The sequence below is a fragment of the Ovis aries genome, chromosome 17, assembly GCF_016772045.2.
Source record: "Ovis aries strain OAR_USU_Benz2616 breed Rambouillet chromosome 17, ARS-UI_Ramb_v3.0, whole genome shotgun sequence".
NCBI lineage: Eukaryota > Metazoa > Chordata > Mammalia > Artiodactyla > Bovidae > Ovis > Ovis aries.
Genome location: NC_056070.1, coordinates 44,995,651 through 45,019,568, shown reverse-complemented (window position 1 = coordinate 45,019,568; position 23,918 = coordinate 44,995,651). Strand labels below are relative to the sequence as shown.

The 23,918-nt window shown below is 54.3% G+C and overlaps 1 protein-coding gene across 1 annotated transcript in view; it reads right to left on the bottom strand.

The window, feature by feature from the left end:
- Positions 1 to 1,517: 1,517 nt before the first annotated feature.
- GALNT9 (polypeptide N-acetylgalactosaminyltransferase 9) overlaps positions 1,518 to 23,918 on the bottom strand; it is a 124,165-nt gene continuing 101,764 nt past the window's right edge. The window contains exons 7-11 of the mRNA XM_027956382.3: positions 16,874 to 17,059; positions 14,877 to 15,014; positions 13,301 to 13,396; positions 7,189 to 7,356; positions 1,518 to 6,041 (exon numbers count right to left, since the gene is read on the bottom strand). Coding sequence (XP_027812183.1) covers positions 5,895 to 6,041; positions 7,189 to 7,356; positions 13,301 to 13,396; positions 14,877 to 15,014; positions 16,874 to 17,059 — 735 coding nt within the window. The 3' untranslated portion in view covers positions 1,518 to 5,894. The remainder of the gene's footprint in view (positions 6,042 to 7,188; positions 7,357 to 13,300; positions 13,397 to 14,876; positions 15,015 to 16,873; positions 17,060 to 23,918) is intronic.

Genomic DNA, 23,918 nt, shown 5'->3' with positions numbered 1-23,918 from the left:
TCCCTGGCCAGTCCTTGCCAGGCCTGCATCCCTGCCCCCTGGGGGCTGCTGTTCCCACCTACTCCCAGGCGTTGCGGGCTGCCTGCTCCCCTGCCTCTCTTCTGGGGACCCCAACCCCTGGGGCCAATCCCACTGCAGTCCTCTCCCTCAGGGTCACTCACTCAGTCTGAGCCATAATGAAGATTCATAGGAGTGATGAATATTTTTATTAGACAAAATTAAATTCTGGTACACATCATCTCTATCAAGGGCAGAGGAAAGTGGGGGGGGGGGAAACCCTGCACGTTCACTGTTTTCCACCAGAAGCATCTGCTTATTAATAGTCTTTCCCAGAAACCCGTTTATTAGGTTGGGTTACAAATGAACTGTTTTAAACAGATGATGTGGATTTTTCTGAATTTGCTGCAGAGCCAATTAATAATTGAATTAATGAAAGAAGTGGGCCTGTTATTAGGTTTTATTAAATGCTGTTTGTTGCATCTTTGCCATTTAAAACAAGACTGTTGTTTAAAAAGAAAAAAAAAATCCACTAGGCAGCTGGGCAGAGTGGAAAAAGCAGAGGCTTGGAGTCAGCAGGTCTCAGTGTGACCACCACCTGCTTCAGCAAAGTGTGTACTTGTGCCAGGCCACTTCACGCCTTGGGCCTCTGTTGTCCCATCTGAGAAATGGGCACAGATGTTCTCAGGGCTACTTGGGGTCATTTCAAGAATTAAGTGGGTTGGGACTTCCCTGGAGGTCCAGTGGTTAAGAACCTGCCTGCCAATGCGGGGAACACAGGTTCAATCCCTGGTCCGGGAAGATTCCACAGGCCACAGGGCAACTAAGCCCTCGTGCCTCAACTACTGAAGCCCATGTGCCTAGAGCTGGCGCTCTGCTACCAGGGAGGCCACCACAGTGAGAAGCCTGAGCACAACGGTGAGGAGAAGCCCCCTCTGGCCGCAACTAGAGAAAGCCCACTCGCACCAACAAAGAGCCCTGGTGCCGCAACAAAGACCCACTGCAACCGCAAATAAACAAACAAATAACACATTGGCTGTTAAAACAGAAAAGAACCAAGAGTGATTAAAATTGGGCATTTTAGACATATTGCTCCCTCCCTTGCTCCCTCCCTTGCTCCTCCCTCCCCCTCTTCCGTCTTCTGAGAATAGGCACCAGCACTTTCCCAAGCGGACAGGGTGGGAAGTCACACAGCAGTAGGCCCTCTTTGTTCCACGTGTCTGTCCTAGTCCTGGTCATGAGGCCGAGAAGACTCATCAGGGCTCCAGTGAGAACACAGCAAGGGTGTGCTGGGCAGAGCCTGCCTGCAGGCCCTGTGACACCTGACCTAGTTTGCAGCCTGGCCAATTTCCATTTACAAATATCCCCCACCAGGGGCTATTTCCAGCTACCAACCTGCCCTCTGGGAGCGTGGAGTTGAAAAGAGGTAGCCCCCCACCGTCCGCACCACACAGATTTGTAGACACAATAATCTGAGAAGCACAGAGTATAATAAAATAGAGTAAATCACTAGGAAGGGCTGAGTTTTGAGTATTTATTGCCTTTGCTTTTATTATAATTGATTGAGTTGTAAATAGTTTATTTTTAGTAACAGCCATGTTTGGACTCCAAGGAGATCCAACCAGTGAGTCCTAAAGAAAATCAGCCCTGAATATTCATTGGAAGGACTGATGCTGAAGCTCCAATACTCTGGCTACCTGATGCGAAGAGCCCACTCATTGGAAAAGACCCTGATGTTGGGAAAGATTGCAGACAGGAGGAGAAGGGGTTGGCAGAGAATGAGATGGTTAGATAGCATCACCGACTTAATGGACGTGAATGTGAGCAAACTCTAGGAGATAGTGAAGGACGCAGAAACCTGATGTGCTGCAGTCCATGGTCTCGCAGAGTCGGACACGACTTAGCGACTGGACAACGTTTCCCAATTGGTGCACAAAATTTCTGAGAATTTCAGCATTGACTCTTGCCAGCTACAGCAGTCCAGTTTCAGGTGAAGCTGGAGGGGATAAAGCACGCCTGATGTCATCAAGGGTGCTGTTCCGTGAGCCTCTGGTGCCCAGTCCTGGTCCTGTGATGGGGAGGGAGGTGTTCTGGGCCCTCTGGAAAGAAGGGCAACCCTCTGGCCCAGCTTGAACTTGTCAGAGTCAGGAATCCTGTCCCGTTGAGATGACCTGTGGCCACCACCTTCGAGTCTGTGCTCGGACCCCCACCCCGCCCCTACGTCCCCGCTCTGCTGCACGGAGAGTTCTGTATCCCATGATTTCTTGTCCTTCAGCTCCAGATAGTTTCAGCCAAAAGGAAACGTTGGAGAATTGGAGGGTAGAGAGAAACCAGGGTGCTTCCATCCCCAGCTCTGGTTTCAGGAGCATTTCTGGAAGTGCCGTGTCTCTCCCATCCCTCTTTCTGGAGTCCCAGTCCTCACAAGGGGCCCCGACTCCTGGCTCCAGTAACACTGCCCTCTGTTGGGTCCCTTCAGCCCATGGAAGATGAGTCCCTGAGATGCCTCAGCCCTTTTGTAACTTGTGTGATCAACTCCTTGTGTTGAATTCCCTTTGTTTGACAGACGCGATGCATGCTGGTAACCATTGAGGTGATCTCAACTACGGACCAGTGGTTAAAAGGGGTAGAGGGTTTAAGGGGGCTGGGTTGGCTTCACTACAGTCCATGGATGACATTAGTGGCTATTCTGAACCCAGGATTACAGAGGGGGATGATGAAAGTGCATGTCGCCATGAATTAGAAAGCTCTGTGAACTTGGCCCCAGACAAGCGTATGCCTGGAGTGCAGGCAGAGTCTCGACTGGCAGGGACGTCCCACCAGCTGTGACCAAGTGTCGACCACAAAACTGCAGGGACCGTTCCCAGCGGCTCCACCACATGGCTGGCCCCACATGGCAGCATGGGAATCATGGTCCATCTTCAACTCTCTTCCCAACTGACTTTGGGCGGGGGCTCTTAGCATGGAGTTACCCCCTGGATTCTATGGCAGTTTTTCTGGAAAAGGGCCAACCTCATGAGGGATTCATGTGCTCAGGAGGCCGGTAAGGACTGGAGGCGACAGAAACAAGAGTGCTGCCTGGTCGTGTGTTAGGAAGAAGGATGCTAGATTCCATCTTGGTTCTGATAGCCGGCAGCCTCTTGGCATGAGAGCATGGACGGCACTGGGCAGTTGTGGGCTGACCTGATTTAGTCCCGCTGCCCGTGGACCCAGCTACTGCCCGCCCAGTCAATGCCTTTGTCCTCATGTGTCCTGGTGGCAGGCAGGACCCTGACAGAAAGAGCAGGCTTTCAAAACACGGGAACTCCCCGCCTCCCAAGAGGATGAGAGGTTTGTCAAGACGCTGAGAGGCAATTTTCCAGGTGTCAGGCTTCTGTGGGATCCTGTGTGGGCTGCAAACCACCCAGCTTTGACGGGACTGTCAATTTGCCTAATGAATTGTAACATGAGCGAGGTTTATAAGTTTGAGCCTGTGATGTTTTCTATTTTAAAGCATAGGCAATACATTTGGCATGCTAATGGCTGCTACACTGTTACACTGCTGTAACTTCACTTGCCAGAATCTTCTGAATTATTGAAGACCAGTCCTTGGCCAGTGACTGTTTTGTTTTGAAATCTTTATTCAGTTTGTTACAGTATTGTTTCTGTCTTTTTTTTTTTTTTTTTAATGTTTTGTTTTCTCAACCATGTGGGATCTTTTCTCTAGTTGTGGCACACGGGCTCAGTAGCTACGGTCCACGGGCTTAGTTCCCCAGACAGGCATCAGACCCTCTTTCTCTGCATTTGACAGTGGATTTAATCACTAGACTACCAGGGAAGTTCCCTTTGAGCTATTTTGCAGATACTGAAACCCCCACTAGGTGGGAGAAGTTAACGGCATTACCTCACCACCAACCAACCAGAAGAATGTCCACCAGCTCATCACATACCCCACAACCCCCCTCCCACACGCCATCTCTAAGAATCTTGCTCTGAAAACCATTGGGAGTTTGCATCTTTTGAGCACGAACTTCCCAGACTCCTTGCTTGGCGCCTGCACTTTCCTTCGCCACAAACCCCGGTTGGTACACTGGCGTCACTGTGTGTGTGGGTGAGTGGACCCAAGTTTGCTTCAGTAACACTTCTGCTTTCATCTCTTTTGGAAGCTCATTTTTGGGAAAAACTGCCCCCCTCACCAACAGGATATGAGATCCCTGGCACTAGCGGAAGTGACTTTTCCTCTCCTGGGAAGAGGCAGTGCTGGGAGGCAGGGAGCAAGATGGGGGAACCCAGGAGGCAAGGGGGAGGGGCCACTCTCCCACTTCTGGGAAGACAGACTACCTGGCTACAGCCAGGTGAGAACAGAGATCTTCAAGTTCCCCCCAGCTTAAAGCCCTGTTGTTTGGAACCCCTGCCACCCTGCCTTCCAGGTTACTCTCTAAGAACGGGGAGGAGGGCTTCCATGGTGGCTCAACGGTAAAGAATCTGCAGGCTAATGTAGGAGACACAGGTTCGATCCCTGGTCCAGGAAGATCCCACACGCCATGGAGCAACTAAGCCCCATGCATCACAGAGCAACTAAGCCCTCTAGAGCCCATGCTCTGCAACAAGAGAAGCCACCGCAGTAAGAAGCCGGCACACCACAGCTAGAGAGTAACCCCTGCTCGCTGCAACTAGAGAAAAGCTCATGTAGCAGTGAAGACCCAGCATGGCCAAAAATAAACGAATAAATAAAAACAAAAGAAAAAAATGGGGAGAAACTAGGAAGCCACTGATGGTGCCCCCAGCTTCCATCCCCAGGAGACCCTCTGTGTGGGAGGAGACAGTTGGTTGGCTTTCAGCAGCTTGGCATCTCATCTGCTGTTCATTTCCACGGCTGGGTGAGCCCCGCCTGCCCTGGGGCCCTTCACTGATGCCACAGCTGAATATGCCCATCATCAGGAAGGAGGTTAGCAGCTAGGATTGGACTGTTGCTTGGCACTGGGCCTGGTGGGGCAAAGAGACAGCCAGAACTTTTTCTCCAGTTTCCCTCCCAGTGTCCTGCAATTCTAAATGCAATCATGAAGCATCCTCTTGCCCAAGTGGGCGTCTTGGAGGTCTTAGGACAGCCCTGGTGGGGGGTGTGCTGCTTCTCAGCTCTGGTCCTGGAGCATGAAAGCCGCCGTGGACAATACATGAACAGAGGGGTGTGGCCGTGTGCCAATAAAACTTTATTTATAAAAATAGGCAAGGGGCCAAGGGTTATCATTTGCTGACCCTTGCCTTAGAGTAACACGAGAAGGCGCCTGACCCTGGGTTAGCCGCTAGAACAGGGATCCCTCCCTGGACTGCTGGCTAGCTCCTGTGGACGAGACATCAGGTGTGTATGTTTAATCACAGCCGCCTCCTCACCCAGCGCTGCCCTCGGGGTTGTCTTTGATGTCACCGCAGCTAGTGCTGCCCCGCTCCCCTCACCAGCCAGGGTTTAGGTGGAGATAGTCACAGGGGCAGCCCCACCCAGGGCTGGAGACATTGGGAGCTCAGAGTTCACAGGGGGCTATTTCTGCCTGGGGGATGGACAGGGGCTCAGCACATGCAGAAGAAGTGGCCGTGGGCGGCTGGACAGGAATACCGTAGAAAAGGCACGTGATCTGGAGCTGGAGTTGGCTGTCAGCTGATGCGCTCAGGCAGAGCCGCCAGCTGAGGGAGGTCCGTGCTCCTGGAGGGGGGCTGGTCCTGGCATCGGCCTGCAGAGCACAGGGAGGTCCCTAGGTCTCAGGTGACAGGGCCCGCCAGCAGCCACGGAGAAGTCAGTACCCAAGGTGGTGCAGGCACGACCAAGGCCCTCTGGGTTCGAGTGGTGGGTTGAGTGGGAGGGCTTCACACCTGCCCCAGGTCCTCGGACTCTTCATTGGGGTGGGGGCTCAGGGTGAGGCTGGGGGTCAGTGCCGCCCTGGCTTGATCCAGTTTCTGATGGTCCATTTCTGTCCTGAGCACCTCTGCACCACCAGGCGGAGCCCGAAGTTGGCATCCTTGGACATCTCCACCTCCAGGCACCGGCCTGTGTCTCTGCTCACAATGGGGCCGCCCTGCGAGGGAGGGAGACCCAGTGAGCCCATGGGTCCCATCCCGAGAGCTTCCTGGAAGTGGGGGTGATGCCAAGGCCACCTGAGGGTCAGGTCCTGCCTCTTTCCAGCCCTCTTGTCTCCCATCCCTCTGTCCCCACTGACCATCTGCCCTCCAACACTGCCTCCCAACAGCCACCTCTCTTCTCCTGGGGTCCCAGGAATGATCAAAACAATGGACTCCAGGGCCCTTGAGATGGGTGTTCCCCCCAATATGCCCCCCTGACCCCTGGCAGGTCCGATTTGCCCATTGGCCACCTCTGCAGGCCCTCTGGTCCTTCCAACATCAAGGGCTCTGGCCTAAACCTGAGGATCCCAGGCTCGTATTCTGTTCTCTGTTCTCCAGAGGTCCTTTCCATGCACTGTGGACCTCAGCGTCCTGGCCCCAAACCCAGCCTCCTGGGGACCCTGATTTCACTGACTCTACGTGACACAGTGACAGCTCATTCCTGCTGTAACGGGAGCCCCCAGAGAGCACTGTGCACATGTCTGTCCCAGGGTCTCCTGCTTGGGAGGAGTTGGGTCAATCTCAACAAATCTCTGGGGCTTCCCAGGTAGAAGTAGCGGTAACAAATCCACCTGGCAATGCAGGAGATTTAAGAGAATTAGGAGCAGGTTCGATCTCTGGGTTGGGAAGATCCCCTGGAGGAGGGCCAGGCAACTCACTCCAGTATTCTTGCCTGGAGAATCCCATGGATAGGGGAGTCTGGCAGGCTACAATCCATGGGGTCGCAAAGAGTCGACAGGACTAAAGCAACTTAGCACACTTGCCCTCAACAAATCTCTGGGCAAGTCCAGTTCAGTCCCACTCAATCAGCAGCTGGGGCACTCAGAACCCACCCCTTCTGCCGAAACCCTTCCCCCTCACCCCTCCAGGAAGCTGGAGGAGTAGGCAGTGTGGGGCAGCGAGTCCTGAGGAGGCAGGCAGGGCGCTGGGACCAGCCCAGCCCTTCCCTGACCGCGACTGCCAGCAGATCCCCTAACGTCTGTGGAGGGGGTTCATGTGGGAACAGCTGATCCAGCCCCCTGGGCCTTTAAGTTCGGCCCCCACTGCCCTCAGCTCTCCCCACGGGCTGGCCCAGAGACCCAGGGGTCCCAGCGGCCTGCTGACCTGGGTGAAGTCCCACAGCCTTTGCGCGGGCCGGGCCACATCTTCGCACTTCTTCAGGGCGGGCGTGCGGCCCCTGCCGTCATCCACCAGGCACTTGGAGTCAGGCAGGAAAGCGGTGGAGCCCAGGGGGCCCAGCTGCAGCAGGCCCTCGGCGCTGTACCGCACCAACTGGGGAGAGGCCATGAGAGAGGGGTGCATGGGCACAAGGGGGCCCTGCGCAGGGCTGGGCCCCAGGCCCTGAAGGGGGTGGGCGGGGCATTGTGGGCGGAGCGTGGTGGGCGGGGTTAGCCCAGTCACCAGGGCCAACCTTCCTGGGGAAGGGCTGGCCCTCCAAGGAGAGCCCTGAGCCCCGGGATGCAGGGGAGACCATGTCTGGTGGCCCCACGCCCCCAGCCCCGTTCCTTCTGCTAATCCCCCCAGGAGGAGCGCCTCGGACCTCTTCCCCTGAGCTCCGTGCAGACCCCACCCTCCGTGGGGCCTGCCCTTCAGCCTCGGAGGAAGAGGGTTCCACTGTTGCGAAGGCCACCCGTCTCCCCTTGAACCACAAGCAGCCCCAAGTTTACGATCCCAGGTCACGTTTTTTGCCAAACACCAGGTAAGCAACATCTGTGTGCTAATGAGGAAACCAGTGCTCCAGATTCCTCCGCGCCTGGGCTGTGTGGCTTTGGGCAAGTCACGTCACCTCTCTGTGCCTCGGTTTCCTCATGTGTGAGCAGATAATGACAGTGCCTGCCTGTCAGGGCTACCGTGAGGACCCTAGGGCACCGCACGCAGAGCGCGCCGAGCACACAGAAGTCACTGGGCTTCCCTCCTCGCCTTTCTCTTGATTGCTTTCACATAAGAGTGTGTGGGCACACATATACACGCGCAAACACACCGCTGTATTTTCCAGGACAATCTGATAGAACACCACCTCCCCGGCACCTTCACATGGCCCGGCGACTCTGACACCCCCGTCAAGCGTGAAGCCCACGCTTTCTCCCAAGTCCTCCTGAGAGGGGTCGGGGGCGGAGGGGTGTGTGAACATCGCAGAAATGGTGCCACTAACTCTGGGCAAGGTGTCAACACTCAGGACACCTCCCGCATCTCCATGTACCCTGCTGATGGGATGGCTGCTCAGCCCGGAAGGGTGGGGGTGGAGTCTACTTGGGGAGGGCCCGAGACCCCAGAGCAGCCAGCCGACCGCAGCTCAGAGGGGGCCCCCGCCAGCCTGCCAGGTTCCCGGGGCGATGCTGTGCAGATTACTGGCCCTCCTGCAGATTTATGGCCAAAGTGGTCCTTTCAGGTCATTTTGTCTGGGGACAGGTGATCACAGATACGCTCATGCCACTTCTCTGTTAACTTTCTGACCCTGAAGAGGTTTGAATCTAGGACCTGAAGCCCATGAAATGTCCAGCACGAGCTCCAAGTGGGCGGCCTGTAGCTTCAGCCTTGCAGGTAAGGACTCAGCGGAGCCGAGTATGGTCAGTGCTCAGGAGGGCCAGGAGCGGGGGTGAAGCTGATGGAGCCCCCTGTGCCCATGGAGGATTTGACAGCCGGAGGGTCTGGTCAGGAGGCTACTCTGCACTAAGGAGTCTCCACTCCTGTGCCTCTGGCCAGCGGCTCCCCTGGCCCTGCCGCAGACGCCCAGCTGGGGGAGCAAACCGGGCTGAGAAGGGCATGGGTGACTGTAGGGCATCGCTGCTGGCTTGTGGGGAAGCCACATACTTTTTAGAGATGCATCCTCAGGAAGCATCAACTCTGGGATCTCACCCTCAGACTACTTGGGCTCTCCTGAGAGCTGGTGGGTTACAATGCCCCAGTAGAAGGGATGAGGGAGAGGATTTCAATAATCCAGACTTGTGCGTGAATGGGCCAGTCATTGAGCACTGGCTGGGAGTGGGTTTAGTGATGTTTATCAAACTGCCAGTCAGGCAAGAATTAGGCACCTACTGTGTGCTCAATATGGTGCTGGGTCTAATGTGACTGAAGTCACCAGACAGGAGTCCAAAAGCTCAGAGTCCAGCCCAGGACAGCAAAAGGTTCACAGGCACTTGTCTTGGTCCACAGAGGGATGAAGGCAACTTACAAAAACAAACAACAACGAAAAACAAACCCTGCAATATAACAAAACAAAGCACTGAAGAAATAAAGTCAAAGGGAAAATAGGGAGCAGAAAGATATGTTATTCCAGGAAGGAGAGTAGTAAAGAAACTGTATGAAAATGGGCAGGATATTAGCTGCTAAACGGGTAGATTCAGAAGAGAAGAAGGGCTTCCCAGGTGGCTCAGTGCATGAGACGCAGGAGACATGGATTCGATCCCTGGATCAGGAAGATTCCCCTGGAGGAGGAAATAGCAACCCACTCCAGTATTCTTGCCTGGAAAATCCCACGGACAGAGGAGCCTGGTGGGTGACAGTCCACAGGACTGCAAAGAATCGGACACACCTGAGTGACTGAGCACTCACCTGACGTATGCAGAGGTGAAAAGATTCAGCATCTGCAATGTGCTTTAAAGTGACTCAGATAAAGTAGATGATACAAACACAGCCCAGTCTGAACACCATCGCATCTGGATCAGGGGTGGAAAACCGTGTCTGTGAAGGGCAGGGAGCAAGCAAGCGTGCTCTGTGGACACTGTCGCATGTTCTTTTTCTTCTTTTCCCTCCATAAACCTTTAAAAAGCTAAAAACCGTTCTTTGACTGGCAGGCTGCTGTTTGCTGATCCCATGAGTATGTGGTTGGTCATCTTAAGACTTTTCTACGTTTCAGGATGTTTGAAAATTATCAGAATAAAACCTTACGAGTTAAAGGAAGGGCCTTTAAATGACCCCCAGGCTATCGAGTCCAGCCTGGGAGGGGTCCCGTGCGCATGTGGAGGTGGACACACCTGCCCTATGTCCTTCTCAGGCACACTGGTCAAACCAGTACGGTGGACAGAGGACAGAGGGCTGGGCCTTACCATGAAGGGTCCATGCCTTTGTCTGTGTCCACTAGCTGAAGACTGTTGACTAACCATCTGCAGGTGTGAAGATTTTGGTCCAAGACTGGATTTCTTTATGGTCATTGTTATAGGCTGTATATTGTCATCCTGCTTATTTAACTTATATGCAGAGTACCTCATGCAAAATGCCAAGCTGGATGAAGCACAAGCTGGAATCAAGTTTTCCAGGAGAAATACAATAACCTCAGATATGCAGATGACACCACCTTTATGACAGAAAGCAAAGAGGAACTAAAGAACCTCTTGATGAAAGTGAAAGAGGAGAATGAAAAAGCTGGCTTAAACTCAACATTAAAAAAATGAAGATCATGGCTTCAGTCCCATCACTTCGTGGCAAATAGATGGGGAAAGAATGGAAACAGTGACAGACTGTTTTGTTCTTGGGTTCCAAAATCACTGCAGATGGTGAATGCAGCCATGAAATTAAAAGACACTTGCTCCGTGAAAGAAAAGCTATGACAAACCCAGATAGCGTATTGAAAAGCAGAGAGAGGGACTTCCCTGATGGTCCAGTGGCTAAGACTCCAAGCTCCCAATGCAGGGGGCCTGGGTTTGATCCCTGGTCATGGAACTAGATCCCACAAGTCTCATCTAAGACCTGATGCAGGCAAATAAATAAATATTTAAAAAAGAAAAAAGAAAAACAGAGACACTACTTTGCCGGCAAAGGGTCATCTAGTCGAAGCTATGGTTTTACCAGTAGTCATGTATGGATGTGAGAGGTGGACCATAAGGAAGGCTGAGTGCTGAAGGATTGATGCTTTTGAAGTGTGGTGCTGGAGAAGATTCTTGAGAGTCCCTTGGACTACAAGGAGATCAAACCAGTCAATCCTAAAGGAGACCAGTCCTGAATATTCATTAGAAGGACTGACACTGAAGCTGAAGCTCCAATATTTTGGCCACCTGATGCAAAGAGCTGACTCATTAGAAAAGACCCTGATGCTGGGACACATTGAACGCAAGAGGAGAAGGGGACGAGAGAGGACAAGATGGCTGGATGGTATCACCAACTCGCTGGACATGAGTTGGGCAAGCTGTGGGAGATGATGAAGGACAGGGATGCCTGGCATGCTGCAATCCATGGGGTCGAAAAGAGTTGGACATGACTGAGTGACTGAACAATTGTTATAGGCTGAACTGTGGCCCCCTCAAAGTCATGTTGAAGTCCTAACCCCCCAGTACCTGTGGTTATGACCTCATTTGGAAACATGGTCATTGCTGAAGCGCTCTAGGGAAGATGAGGTCACACTGGGCTTGTTGTGGGTTAGTTGCTAGGTGGTGTCCAACTCTTTTCAACCCCATGTACTATAGCCCTTCAGGCTCCTCTGTCCATGGGATTTCCCAGGCAAGAATACTGGACTGTGTTGCCATTTCCTGCTCCAGGGGATCTTCCTGACCCAGGGATCGAACCTGGGTCTGCTGCATTGGCAGGTGGATTCTTTACCCCTGAGCCACCTGGGAAGCCCCATACTGGGTTAGGTGGCCCTAATCCAACATGACTGGTGTCCTGATAAGGAGAGAAGACATAGACACGGGAGAAAGGAGGGGGAAGATGAAGATACAGGCCATACAACCCATGTGCCAATGAAGGCAGAGATTGGAGGGAAGTGGCCACAAGAAAAGAACTCCAAGGGCCACCAGAGGCAGAGGGGAATGTCCCTAGAGCCTGGGAGGGAGCACAACACTGCTCATACCTGAATTTCAGATTTCTGATCTTCAGAGCTGACAGAATAATGAACATTTGTCACTTAAACCAGTGCCCAGTTGGCTGTACTTCATCACGGTGGCCCCAGGACACTAACACAGCTGGGGATTGGGGTTTGGGGGCATAGCTTGTCCCCCTTAATATTTTAACAGGCTTCATGGAGACCAAACAGACTGAAGGTGTTTGCAAAGGAGAAATTACTGTGGGTGTGTCTGGCTTGCCGTGGACACAGGTCCATCAGATCTCTCCGTGGGGCTCGGCCACGTGGGATGGCCTCTGCCATCCACCTGTCTCCACCTCCACTCCATTTCTGGCAGCAGCGAGGCCCCTTCTGCTGGCTGCCCCAGGGTCCCCATGTGAAGCAGGCTTCCCCGGGGAATTGAGCAGGGTTGCTGGAACACCCACCCCTCACCCAACCATGCGAGTCCCTGCTCCAAACACCTTGAAGCCAGCCCTGCACTGCTTCTCTCCACAGCAGGGCTCAGTGGGAAATGACCACGTCCACCTGTCACCTTGTGTTGCTTCCCCTCGAGGGGGCAGACAAACAGAGCCTGTCCAAAGACACCCCACAAGACATGGCCCCTCACTTAGGGTCTATGCCGGCCAGAGGACTCTCCTCCCATGTCTGATGGGCCCAGCAAAGTGGATTTCTTTCTGGAGGCCACATTAGCATCTCGATGGGCCATATGTCATCAGGGGTCCTGTGAGGAGGGGGCAGGATGGGAGGAGGAGAGGCGTGCTCTGTTGTCATTATAGGCTCAGGGGTCCCTCCCATCCGCAAAGCACCCCTGGGCAGCTGCGTGGACACGTCAGCATCCGTGGATGTCCTAGAGCACAGATTCAGAGAGCTTCGAGGGGGCCAAGTGTCATTTCGGGGGTTAATTTTAAAGAACACTCAATACCCATTGAGAAAAAGCATTTCTCCTACAAGCTGTCCCATACCCCTGAACCCACTGATTCCACCAACCTGGAGTCTGCACACCTGTACCCACCAACTCCACTGGCCTGGGTTCTGGACACTGGCATGGATGTTTTTAAAGCCCTCCAGGTGACTCTGAGCTGCAGCATGGTTTGGCAGGTGTTCAGCTCTAAGAACTGGTGGTTAATGTGATACTTCCTGGGTTTTGTCTACCCTGTGGCCACTGTTTATTTTACCCTCATTTTCCACTTCAGTCCACACAGCAGCCTGAGAAGTAGGTACCATGATCATCCCGTCCAACGGATGGGGAAACTGAGGCATGGATGGTAGGTGATTTGCTCAAGGCCTCTTTGGCACCAGAGCTCTTGCTCTTAATTTATCTGGGGCCTGAACTCAGCCACTGTGGCATCAGAACACAACAGCCAGCCTGACCCTGTTCCCTGGGTGCTACTTCTGGCTGTGGTCTGGGCTGTGGTCCCTGAGAGACATCACCATCCTCCCTACCTGGGAGGACATCCCGTGGCAGGGGTACAGGATGGCGCGGTCATCATCCTCTGCTCCTTGGTCTAAGCAGTAGCCGCTGGCTTTGCTGTTTCTCACCTACAACCAGAAGCCAAAGGAGAAGCCCCATCACAAAGGGCTAAAGGAGGCTAGAAGGGCTTTACTCACCTGTCCCCTGCCCAGAGCCAGTGGTCTCAGGAAGGGGTAGTCCTCCCAGGATGAGAGGGGACAAGGGAGGGGAGCCTGGCGCTCTGGCCAGTGGGCTGGCTGAGGACTGTCTGGCTCCTGTGAATGGCCTCCCCGAGTTCAGGCCTTTGACTGTATGACCAGCTCTTCCCCTTAACAGTGGTAGGGTTGGTGAGGGGTGGGTGTTTCTATTCCCACAGTCCCCGTCTGGGCCTGCCTAGAGGCTTGCGTGGCTGATAGATGCAAGAGATGCCTGTGTGCAGCTCTGAGCCTCGGAACTCCTGCAGCTCCAACTCTGCCCAACTCTGGCTCCACCCTTAGAGCAAGCCGGGCTGCCCTGCTGGGGGTAACAGACAGGGGAAAGGAGGTCTGCCCCCAGCACAGATCAGGGCAGGAGCACATCGCTCTTCCCGGCTTTAAGGAGAGGCGGGTATGGCCATGCATGTGGGGGCCGGGTAGACAGGAGGGTCTTCCCACAACTGGTGCCTCTCCTGGTGAGTCTCTGGGTCCTTCTGTTGTGCTCTCAACATGCAGGCATTGGCAGCACACAAGCAAGGTGGTGCGTGTGACCACCTCCATGTGCAGGCCTTTGCACGTGTCTGCTCATGTTCACCTGTCATTTTGTCTTGGCAACCAGTATTTGTAACATGCAGAGCAGGCTTGATGGATGGGGTCTGTGTACATAGGGGAAGATGTATGGGGTAGCTTTTTGTATGTATGTATGCGAACAAAACTGTGTGCAAATGTGTACTTTTGTGTCTGCGTACACTTAGACGTGCATGCTTGCTTAGTCGCTCAGTCATGTTCGGCTCTTTGCAACCACATGGATGTAGCCCACTAGGCTCCTCTGTCCATGGGGATTCTCCAGGCAAGAATACTGGAGTGGGTTGCCATGCCCTCCTCCAGGGGATCTTCCCAACCCAGGGATCGAACCCAGATCTTCCACATTGCGGGCAGATTCTTTATCGTCTGAGTCTCCAGAGAAGCCCAAGAATATTGGTATGGGTAGCCTATCTTTTCTCCAGGGACTCTTCCCAACCCAGGAATCAAACTGGGGTCTCCTGCATTGCAGGTGAATTATTTACCAGCTAAGCTACCAGGGAAGCCCGCAGTCTTACACATGTATATGCGATTGCATGGATCCACGCATGTGCATGTGGGCACGTATAAGCACATGTATGCGGCACATGTACACACACACACACACACGTGTCTCTGAATCTACTTTGTGACCCACGGAGGCAGGCATGCGTGTGCGTCCATGCAGCTCTTACACTGGCGTGTGAGTGCGCCTGTGTGCTCTGCCGGCTGCTGTCCATGGAAGTTCACAGAGGGACAGGCCAGGGAGCTGGGGGGCGGGGTGCGGGGTGCCAGCCATCTGCGGAGGCGGTACCTCTCCGTACGTGAGGGTGTCGTTGTACGTCCTCATCTCCGGGTATACGTTGTCCAGGTACCACTTGAAGCTGCGGCACTTCAGCCTCTGGCGCAGGGCCAGCCGCTCGGACACGTCCCCGAAGTCTACGCCCGGGTTCTGCGAGGCCGGAAGTGAGGCAGGGCAGGCGCTGGGGTGTGCGGAGCCCTGACAACCCAGGCCACGACCCGGTGGGGGGAGCTGCGGGACCCACAGGCACCCCTCCAGGAGCGTCCCCGCCCTCAGGCTTCCTTGTCTGGGGGCCTCCTGCCCTCCCAGGACCCTGCAAGGTCCAGGGCAGCAGGGCTGATGGCAAAGGCCTGCCGTCTCTGGCCTGTTTGCAGCAGGTCCCGCTGGAGACCGGCCTGGCCTTCAGTCAGCCACTGGCGGCATGTGTGGGCCTGGCTTGCTTGTCATGCCCTGCACACTCACCTGGGATGTAACTTAGAACATCCTGAGCACTGCTGTTTACCTGGGCTGGGCCAGAGGGTCTGTACTACAGGATGATTTGTGGGGGTTGCTGTGGGCATTAGCTTGACCTCTGCAGGGACCTGAGACCAAGTCGGCACACGGAGATCAGCCACGTGCACATGAGCCCCATAAACTCTAGACGCTGACCAGTGACCTTCCCTGGTTGGTGACAGCCTACATGTGCTGCTGCTGGGAGAATTCAGCACTGTCTGTTCTTTCATCATAACAAACCCCAACCCCCATGTGACAGCTCTCCTGAGTTCTGAGTCCTTGTAGCCAAACACTGAAGCTCAGGGTGGTCTCGGAGGCCCTGGCACTCAGTGACAGGTGGGGGATGTGGGTGGGTTGGAGGAAGCCCACTCCCTAAGCCCAGGTCCCCAAGCGTTGATGCCAGCTAAGGACTGCCTGTGGGCCTCGGGAGAAGGGCAGACTCTGGACTTGGGTGCGACTGGGCCTGGGAGATATCACCAGATGCTGGGCTGTGGTCTGACTCAATTCAGACGGTTCCAGTGAAGTTGTTTAAAACACTAGGACATTTTGCACATAATGAAGATAATTGTTGCTTCTTAACTTTTTTGTTATACACACGAAGCTCTATCTTTAAGCTAAAAATCCACATATACATGTGAGCCTATATGTGTGTGTGGATCCTAATAGAAGATCCAGCTGTTTCTGTGGGTGGATGTAAAAAAAAAAAACCTGTTCCCAGGACAAGTCTACCCCCAGAGACTCAAATCCTCCTGTGTCCAAGGAAGCAGCCTGTGTGTGAAGCCTGGTTCTGCAGCTGGTCGGGGTTGGGGGACAAGGAGAGCCTGTCCTCAGCACATATATACATGCCCCTGTATGTACATGCATGCACATGTACACACACACATATGCCCAAGCCCCCTTCTCAGGCTGCCCTGCCCCCCAGGCACTGGCTAGGACCCTCTGGCTCACACCCAGCTCCTGCTTCTGGCCAGCAGCAGCAGGCAGACCCCTGGCGTGGGCCCCCTGCCTCCACTCCCCGCAGGATGGGTAGATCCGGCTGCAGACAGCACACATGAGAGAAGCCGCCATCCCCAGGCCCTGAGACCCTCATGACAGGGTCCTGTGGAGGACCAAGTTACATGCCTACTCTGCCACTCATCAGCTGTGCACACTTGTGTGTGCAAGGCATGGGGTCATCGTATCACTGTGGACTCCTGCAGAACTGACACGAGAGGCTTCCGCAGGGCAAGGGGGATGCTTGTGCGTCCCAGGAGGGGCTGTGGTTGCCCTGGGGGAGCCCTCTCCTCACTGCCACCGCTGCACCCTCTCAGGGGCTCGTAATATCTAGTGAAGGAGCTCCTGTGGTGGTGTCGGGGGCTGCCAACGAGCGTCACAGCTGTTGGAAACAGGCTCTCCTCGGTGAAGGGAACGATGTTTCTGAGATGGAGCTGTCCAGCTGTGCCCTTGGATGACCCTGAGGCCGTCCCCAGGTGTTGCCCCTGCCCCCGGCCCCTCCCCGCCCAGCTTGGCCAGCTTACGGTCATGGGGATGTTCCAGGCCATGTACACGTGGGACTTGAAGCCGTCCATCCACACCTCGGCTGCTCGCAGGGCGTTGCGCTTGGCATAGTAGTCGATGTCGTTGTTGTAGGGCTTCTTGGTGCGCTCGATGTGGGCCACGCGGGAGCAGGGCAGCACCTCCATGCTGCCACCACACTGCCACACCTGCGGGGCACCCGAGCGCCCTGGGTAGTGGCCCGGCTCCTTCCCGACAGCCACCGGGAAGGAGTAGGACCAGGGGCCAAGGGCACCATCCCTCCCTCCCTGCATCCCCCGCCCACGGTCCCTCGGACAGGTCTTCCCTCCCTAGAGTACGAGGAGGCCTGGCTGCCTGGGCTGTTCCAGGGGAAGAGGCCAACGAGAAGCTAAGGCCTTGGGCTAGGTTCACCAAAGCCTGGGCACAGGCTTGCCTCCCCTTCTGGATTTCCTACCGAATCTCATTTCTTTTGCACATTCCACCATCTCAACAATGGAGGGATTTTTCCTGGCACCCTGACACTTCATTATTATCCCTTTCCTGTGGCCCTCGCCCCCACTCAGCATTTGCTCCGGGCCAGGAGCCTGGCCCGAGAGGGCTCACTTAGCACCAGCAGCTGCCTCCACCACCTCTGAGCTGGAAAAACCAACCTACAGTCTAATTTTAAAAGAGCAGCTTCCTGTGCAAACGCCACCCAAACCACTCCAGATAACTTCAATCCAACGGTGCACTTGCTATGCAAACAATGGCTTCAAGCACCCCAGACACAATCTCAGTCTAAAGAAAAGTCTAAAGAAACAACTGCTTCCTCTGCAAATAGGGCTGCCCAAAGTCCCTCACCGAGGCAACCTCCATCATGACCTCCTTTCATGCCTGCTTACTTCTTGTCCTGCTTCACCTCAACAAAACTCAGCCTTACTAGACATGGGCTGTGTTAGTCTATTCTATTCTATCCCATCCTGCCTGTGCTGGTTAAACTTTTTTGGCGGGGAGTTTTTCATTTTGTATTGGGGTACAGCTGATTAACAATGTTGTGATGGTTTCAGGCGAACAGCAAAGGGACTCAGCCATACACATACAGTACTGGGGCTTCCCAGGTGGCCCTAATTGTAAAGAACCCGCCTGCCAACGTAGGGGAGGTAAGGGACATGGGTGCGACCCCAGCCCAGGGATCCATTTCCGATACAGAAATGGATCCATTCTCCCCCAAACCCTGCTCCCATGTAATGGTTAACTTTATGCGCTGCATGGTGCCCGGATATTTGGTTCAACATTACTCTGAGTGTGTCCAGGAGCATGTCTCCAGCTTGCCCGCTGTGGGTCTTGTGCTTCTCAGCCTCCATCACTGTGTGGGCCAAGTCCTTATCATCTCTGAAGAACCCAGACTAATATCCTACCGTATCACATCCCACCCCATCCCACTGAAAGATGCTAGTACCATCCACCCGGTTGATGTCACCATGAACAAATCAGTCTGATCAACTTGGCCCAAGCTCTCTTCAGTCAGACTGTTACCCCTAAGCCTCTTCTAATTTAGACATTTTGGAGGTGCCAGGCACATGCTCAGCACCTTACTCACTTCATCTCACTCACCCCCACCATTACCCAGGAAGGACGGGTACCACAGGCAACATTCTCCCCACCATACAGAAGAAGATACTGAGGATCAGAGAGGTTAAGCCAGTCACACGAGATCATGGGATATGACCAGGCCTGATCCCAGTTCACAAACATTTGTCCACTCAGCCAAACACCTAAGAGCTGTAGTTTCTGATCGCAGCGAGGATGAGTTTTAATTCATTTCCTGTTGCCCAGTTATTAGACATTTAAATCTTCCTCCTTCAATAGATCCTTCACTATTCAAAACAATGCTGCAATCTACATTAAAAATGCTTTCTTGGGACAAACCTTCACTGTAACTTGGCAGGCATGGGTGCTTTAAGCTAAAGTCTTGATGACAAGTATAATAGGGTGTCTCAGCCTTGAGCATGGGTTTCACTCGGCCACTTGCTTGGCCTTCTTCAGCCTAGAAGTTCTCCCTGATGCCCAGTTTAAGTGGCACCAGCTTCCTCAAAGCCCATTTCTCACTCACAGTGACTGTGAGGAGTGGCCTGATGCCTCCGGGCTCCAGCTTGAGCATCCAGAGCCCACCTCAGGGGCCCCTGTGGAGAGGTGTGCAAAGCTGAGCCTGACACCAGTTTGAGGCCACCCACATTTCCTGGGACCACCATAAATAAGGACCACAGACCAGGTTTGAACAACAGACACTTATGCTCCCACAGCTCCAGAGGCCCTGCTCCCTCGGGGGCCACAGCGGAGGACCCCACCTGCCTCTCCCAGCTTCCGGTGGCCGCGTCCCTCCCACCTCATGGCCTCCTTCTCTCCGGGTCTGTGTCTTGCCTTCCCTTCTCCTCTCTCTGGTAAGGACACCAGCTGTCAAATTGTCAAATTTACAGCAGTTTGGTTTAGTCACTAAGTCGTGTCCAACTCTTGCGCCCCCATGGACTGTAGCTCACCAGGCTGATCTGTCCATGGGATTTCCCAGGCAAGAATACTGGAGTGGGTTGTCGTTTTCTTTTCCAGGGGATCTTCCCAACCCAGGGATCAAACCTGGGTCACCTGCGGTGCAGACAGAGTCTTTACCAACTGAGCCGCCAGGGAAGCCCTGTTGGGCTGTGCTGTGCTACGTCGCTTCAGTCATGTCCAGCTCTGCGATCCTATGGACTGTAGCCCAACAGGCTCCAGGAAGCCCTCCACACCCTAAATCCAGGAGGATCCCATCTTGAGACCCTTCACAGATTCCAGGAGGATGTATCTCTGGGGTTGCCACTCACCCACCATAGCCACCAAGCTCTCATTTCAGGAAAGAGGACAGCCTAGCCGTATTATTCCTGTGTCCCCACTCTGCCTCCAGACAGAGGAAGAATGCAGGAAAATCTCTCAGTGGACAGTTGATGGCCCTTCCTCACATCACCCATAGCCAGGATAACAAATCATGTCTGAGCAAGTCAGACATCGTGGGTCGGGGAGGCTGCCTGCTCCTCATGGCTCGCTGAGCATGCACCCAGCACCAGGTCCCCTGGCCCAGCTCATGGCCACTTGGGACCACTGCTCTGCACCCTGCAGAGGGCAGAGGGCAGCATCTGCCTCCCTTGCTGGATGGTGAGAACCCTGCATGCTCTGTGTCAGAGATGCTGGCTGAAGTTTATGCCTGCATTGTCTTGCTTCCACATCACTGGAGGAGGGACTGCTGCCCATCCTGGCCTGACCCTGGAGAGTTGCAGGGGGAGGGTGGAGGGCACTGTGGAAGCTTTGAAAGGCCAGGCCCACGTGTGACGCCTACCCCTTCGGCTCACTGTGCTATGCTTAGTCAATCAGTCATGTCCGACTCTTGTGAACCCATGGACTGTAGGCCTGCCAGGCTCCTCTGTCCATGGGGATTCTCCAGGCAAGAATACTGGAGTGGGTTGCCATGCCCTCCTCCAGGGGATCTTCCCAACCCAAGGATTGGACTCAGGTCTCCTGCATTGCAGGCAGATTCTTTATTGTCTGAGCCATCAGGGAAGCCCAAGAATATTGGAGTGGGTAGCCTATCCCTTCTTCAGGAAAACTTTGGGACCTAGGAATTGAACCGGGGTCTCCTGCGTTGCAGCTGGATTCTTTACCAGCTGAGCTACCCAGGAAGCCTGGCCGTGACTTTGGCTCACACATTTCTATCTAATTCCAGCACAAGGCCCAGCTGCCCATGAGCCTGGGAACGCAGGAGGACACTTGGTGATCCAGGAACCTTCCAGGAGGCCAAACATGGAAACAAACAAAAGAAGCTCTGTAGACCTACAGGGCAAGCATCTGTCCATCTTCTGCGGCTGGATGTTTCCGAGGGGCCTCCCTGCTGTCCATCATCCCTGCCCAGTCTCCACCTCAGGCTAGAGGTTCTTCAAAACCCCTGTCCAGCCGTCCAGTCCTCTGATCTTCCCAGGACTCGCCACCCCTCACCCCTGCTCTCTCTGCTGGTCTCAGACCCTGCCCCACAGTCTGCCACGGCCTCTGCACTGGCTGCTGTCTCCATCAGGAATGCCCTCCTGTCTGGCTGCCTGTCCAGCTTCAACTCCTCAGATGTCACCTCCTCCGTGATTCCCTCCTGAGCACCTCATTTAAAGCTGCAGCCTCTCCTGCCTCATTCCCCTGACCAGCTTTATTTACCTATGTGACTTCTGTCTCTGTCTCACATGGGGCACCATTGGACTACTCATTTAATTTTGTCTGTGTCCCACTAAAACGTAAGCCTTGTCAGTGGGGTTTTCCATTGCTACGTTCCCAACTGATAAAGCTGGACCAGGAGATAGCAGTGAGGTGAAGATAAACCCCCACAATGCCACGTGGGATGGGCGGGGGATTAATCTGACTTCAGTGCAGATGAAAATGAGAACTGAGGCTCAGAGATGTTAAGAAGCACATCCAGTGTCACACAGCTAGTTCGTGGTGGGGCAGGGACTCAGCACTGTTGCATGAAGCCCCTGAAGTTGCTCTTCACCCAGGACTGTGAAAGGTGTCATGAGGCTGATCCACACGATGTAAGTGTTCTGGTTACACCCACTCTGTGTCACAACCGCTAATTATTAATATCTCAACAAAGGTGGTTAACTGCCACCCAAACAGAATAGCAGACAAGAGGCAGAAGGCCAAGGGTCAGGCCTGCAAGAAGCTGCTTGGAAGGAGGCTCAGGGCACCTGCCCACCCCACCTGAGGGACCCCCCTGCCTGCAGGGACCTGTGTCCCTCAGCCAGCAGGTCTCCTCAGCTCCTGGAGCCTCAGGGCTGGAATTCCAGAGCTGCAGCTTTCACACATAAGCCCTTCTCCTTAAAAAGTCTGGAAATAATGGTCTGCCAGTAGGGATGCCAATGAAAGCTTATTCATCCTCTAGCCCCAGCGTGAGCCTGACCTGTGCCCCAGTAAAGGCCAAGGGGCTGGGATGGTGACCTGGGACGGTGACTGGGCTGAGTGTGGCCTGAGGAAGGCAGGGTGGGCAACAGCGCCTGGTACCTTCCCTCTAAGGATGCTCATCATGAATCAAGTTGCCATTTCTTGTGGTTTCTTCTCCATCTTCTTCTTGCACCACAATGATCAAAACAACATTCCTGGAGAGCCCTGCTATCAAAGAGCCAGTGCTTCCTGTGGCCTGAGCAGAAAAGGAAAACAGTGCCAGCCGCTTGGCCTTGGCGTTCATCCATGTAGCGGTGGGAGGTGATGGGTCTATATATCATTTTTATGGAGACGCTTCTTTGGACTCTGAGTTCATTTCCTTAACCGCACAGCCTCCCCACAGCCAAGAGCGTGGCACGCGGCCCCTTGCCGGCCCCGATTCTCTGTAAGCCAGTCTGTCTTCAGGGCGCCGAGCCTGGGTGGGGAACACAGATGGGGTAGGGGGCCTGCAAGCACTGCCAAAACAGGGGCACCCCAATCTGCTCCATAGTAGGATCTCCTGGTGTGGCTTAAAATCCTGTGGTCTGGGCCTCACCCCGTCAACCTCATCAGAACTGATGATCAGATGGTGGGCTCCCTGGGGACTGGAGTCTGCACTCAGGCAGAAGGCCGTGCTGTCCCTGAGGCCTCCTGGGAGGGGGAGGGAGCAAGCCCTGTGGTTCTGTTTGGATAAAGCTGAACTCAGGGGTCCCTGCTGTTGCAACCAGGGTTTCCAACTGGGACCCTCCAGTGAGGCAATGAAGTGACGAGACCTGCAGGTTCAGCCCTGCAGCGAGACCTGCTCACACGCCCAACTCACAGTTACTGCTGGGACATCTCGCCCTGTGGACATGCCGTGTCCTGTGGAGCTACCCCCGCCCCATGGCAGGGACGCTCAGGAGGGTTGCCTGGGAGCCCACCTGGGCCTCTGCTCTCTCCCGGCAGCAGTGGAATCTGAGGGTCTGGCGTCCCGGCTACCGGGACAGAAGGCAGGCCTGTGCTGACACATCAGGCCCGGAGCGGAGACCCAGCGAGTCTCAGGTCCTTGAGAGCTGGCGGCCCAGCCCACAGGCCCGGTGATTTCACAGACGCAGCCCCGGTCGCCATCCAGGATGGCGGAGGAAGCAAGGTCCAGACACCTACTCCCCGCTGACTCAGGGTTGATCCCGAAGGTCTCAGGGGTCCCAGGGTGAAGGCTGGGGAGAGGCCGAGGGTACTGCAACTCCTTTCTCCTAGGAGTGGTCTGGGAGCCGGCCAGCAGTTGGACAGTCAGGCCCAGCTGGCCCTCCTTGATCAGAACTGAAGTGTCTTTGGGAGACCTGGAGGGAGGTGCCACTGCCATGGCTGAGCTCCTTCTTATGCATCCGATCTCCCCACAGGCAGTTAATGACTGTCCAAACAGATGCTGGCCATAAGACACCAGCTTGGAAACAGGCACAGTCTGAGCCATGAGCACCTCCCCAAAAGTCTGTCCATCCTTCTCGCACTTTCAGAGGACCTGAGGACTGCCAGGAGCCACACGGGAGATCCCACCCATGACAAGGTCATGTGGAAGAGAACTGTTACGCAAGGCTCCAGAACTCAAGGGGCTCCCTAGGCTTTCTAGAGCATCTACCCCCAAGCCAGAATCTGTCTGTTTTACTATTTCATGACTTTCACCAACTCCTCTGACATTAACAGGGGGCTAATGGGAAAGACTAGAGATCTCTTCAAGAAAATTAGAGATACCAAGGGAACATTTCATGCAAAGATGGGCTTGATAAAGGACAGAAATGGTATGGACCTAACAGAAGCAGAAGATATTAAGAAGAGGTGGCAAGAATACACAGAAAAACTGTACAAAAAAGATCTTCACGACCCAGATAATCATGATGATGTGATCACTAATCTAGAGCCAGACATCTTGGAAAGTGAAGTCAAGTGGGCCTTAGAAAGCATCACTACAAACAAAGCTAGTGGAGGTGATGGAATTCCAGTTGAGCTGTTTCAAATCCTAAAAGATGATGCTGTGAAAGTGCTGCACTCAATATGCCAGCAAATTTGGAAAACTCAGCAGTGGCCACAGGACTGGAAAAGGTCAGTTTT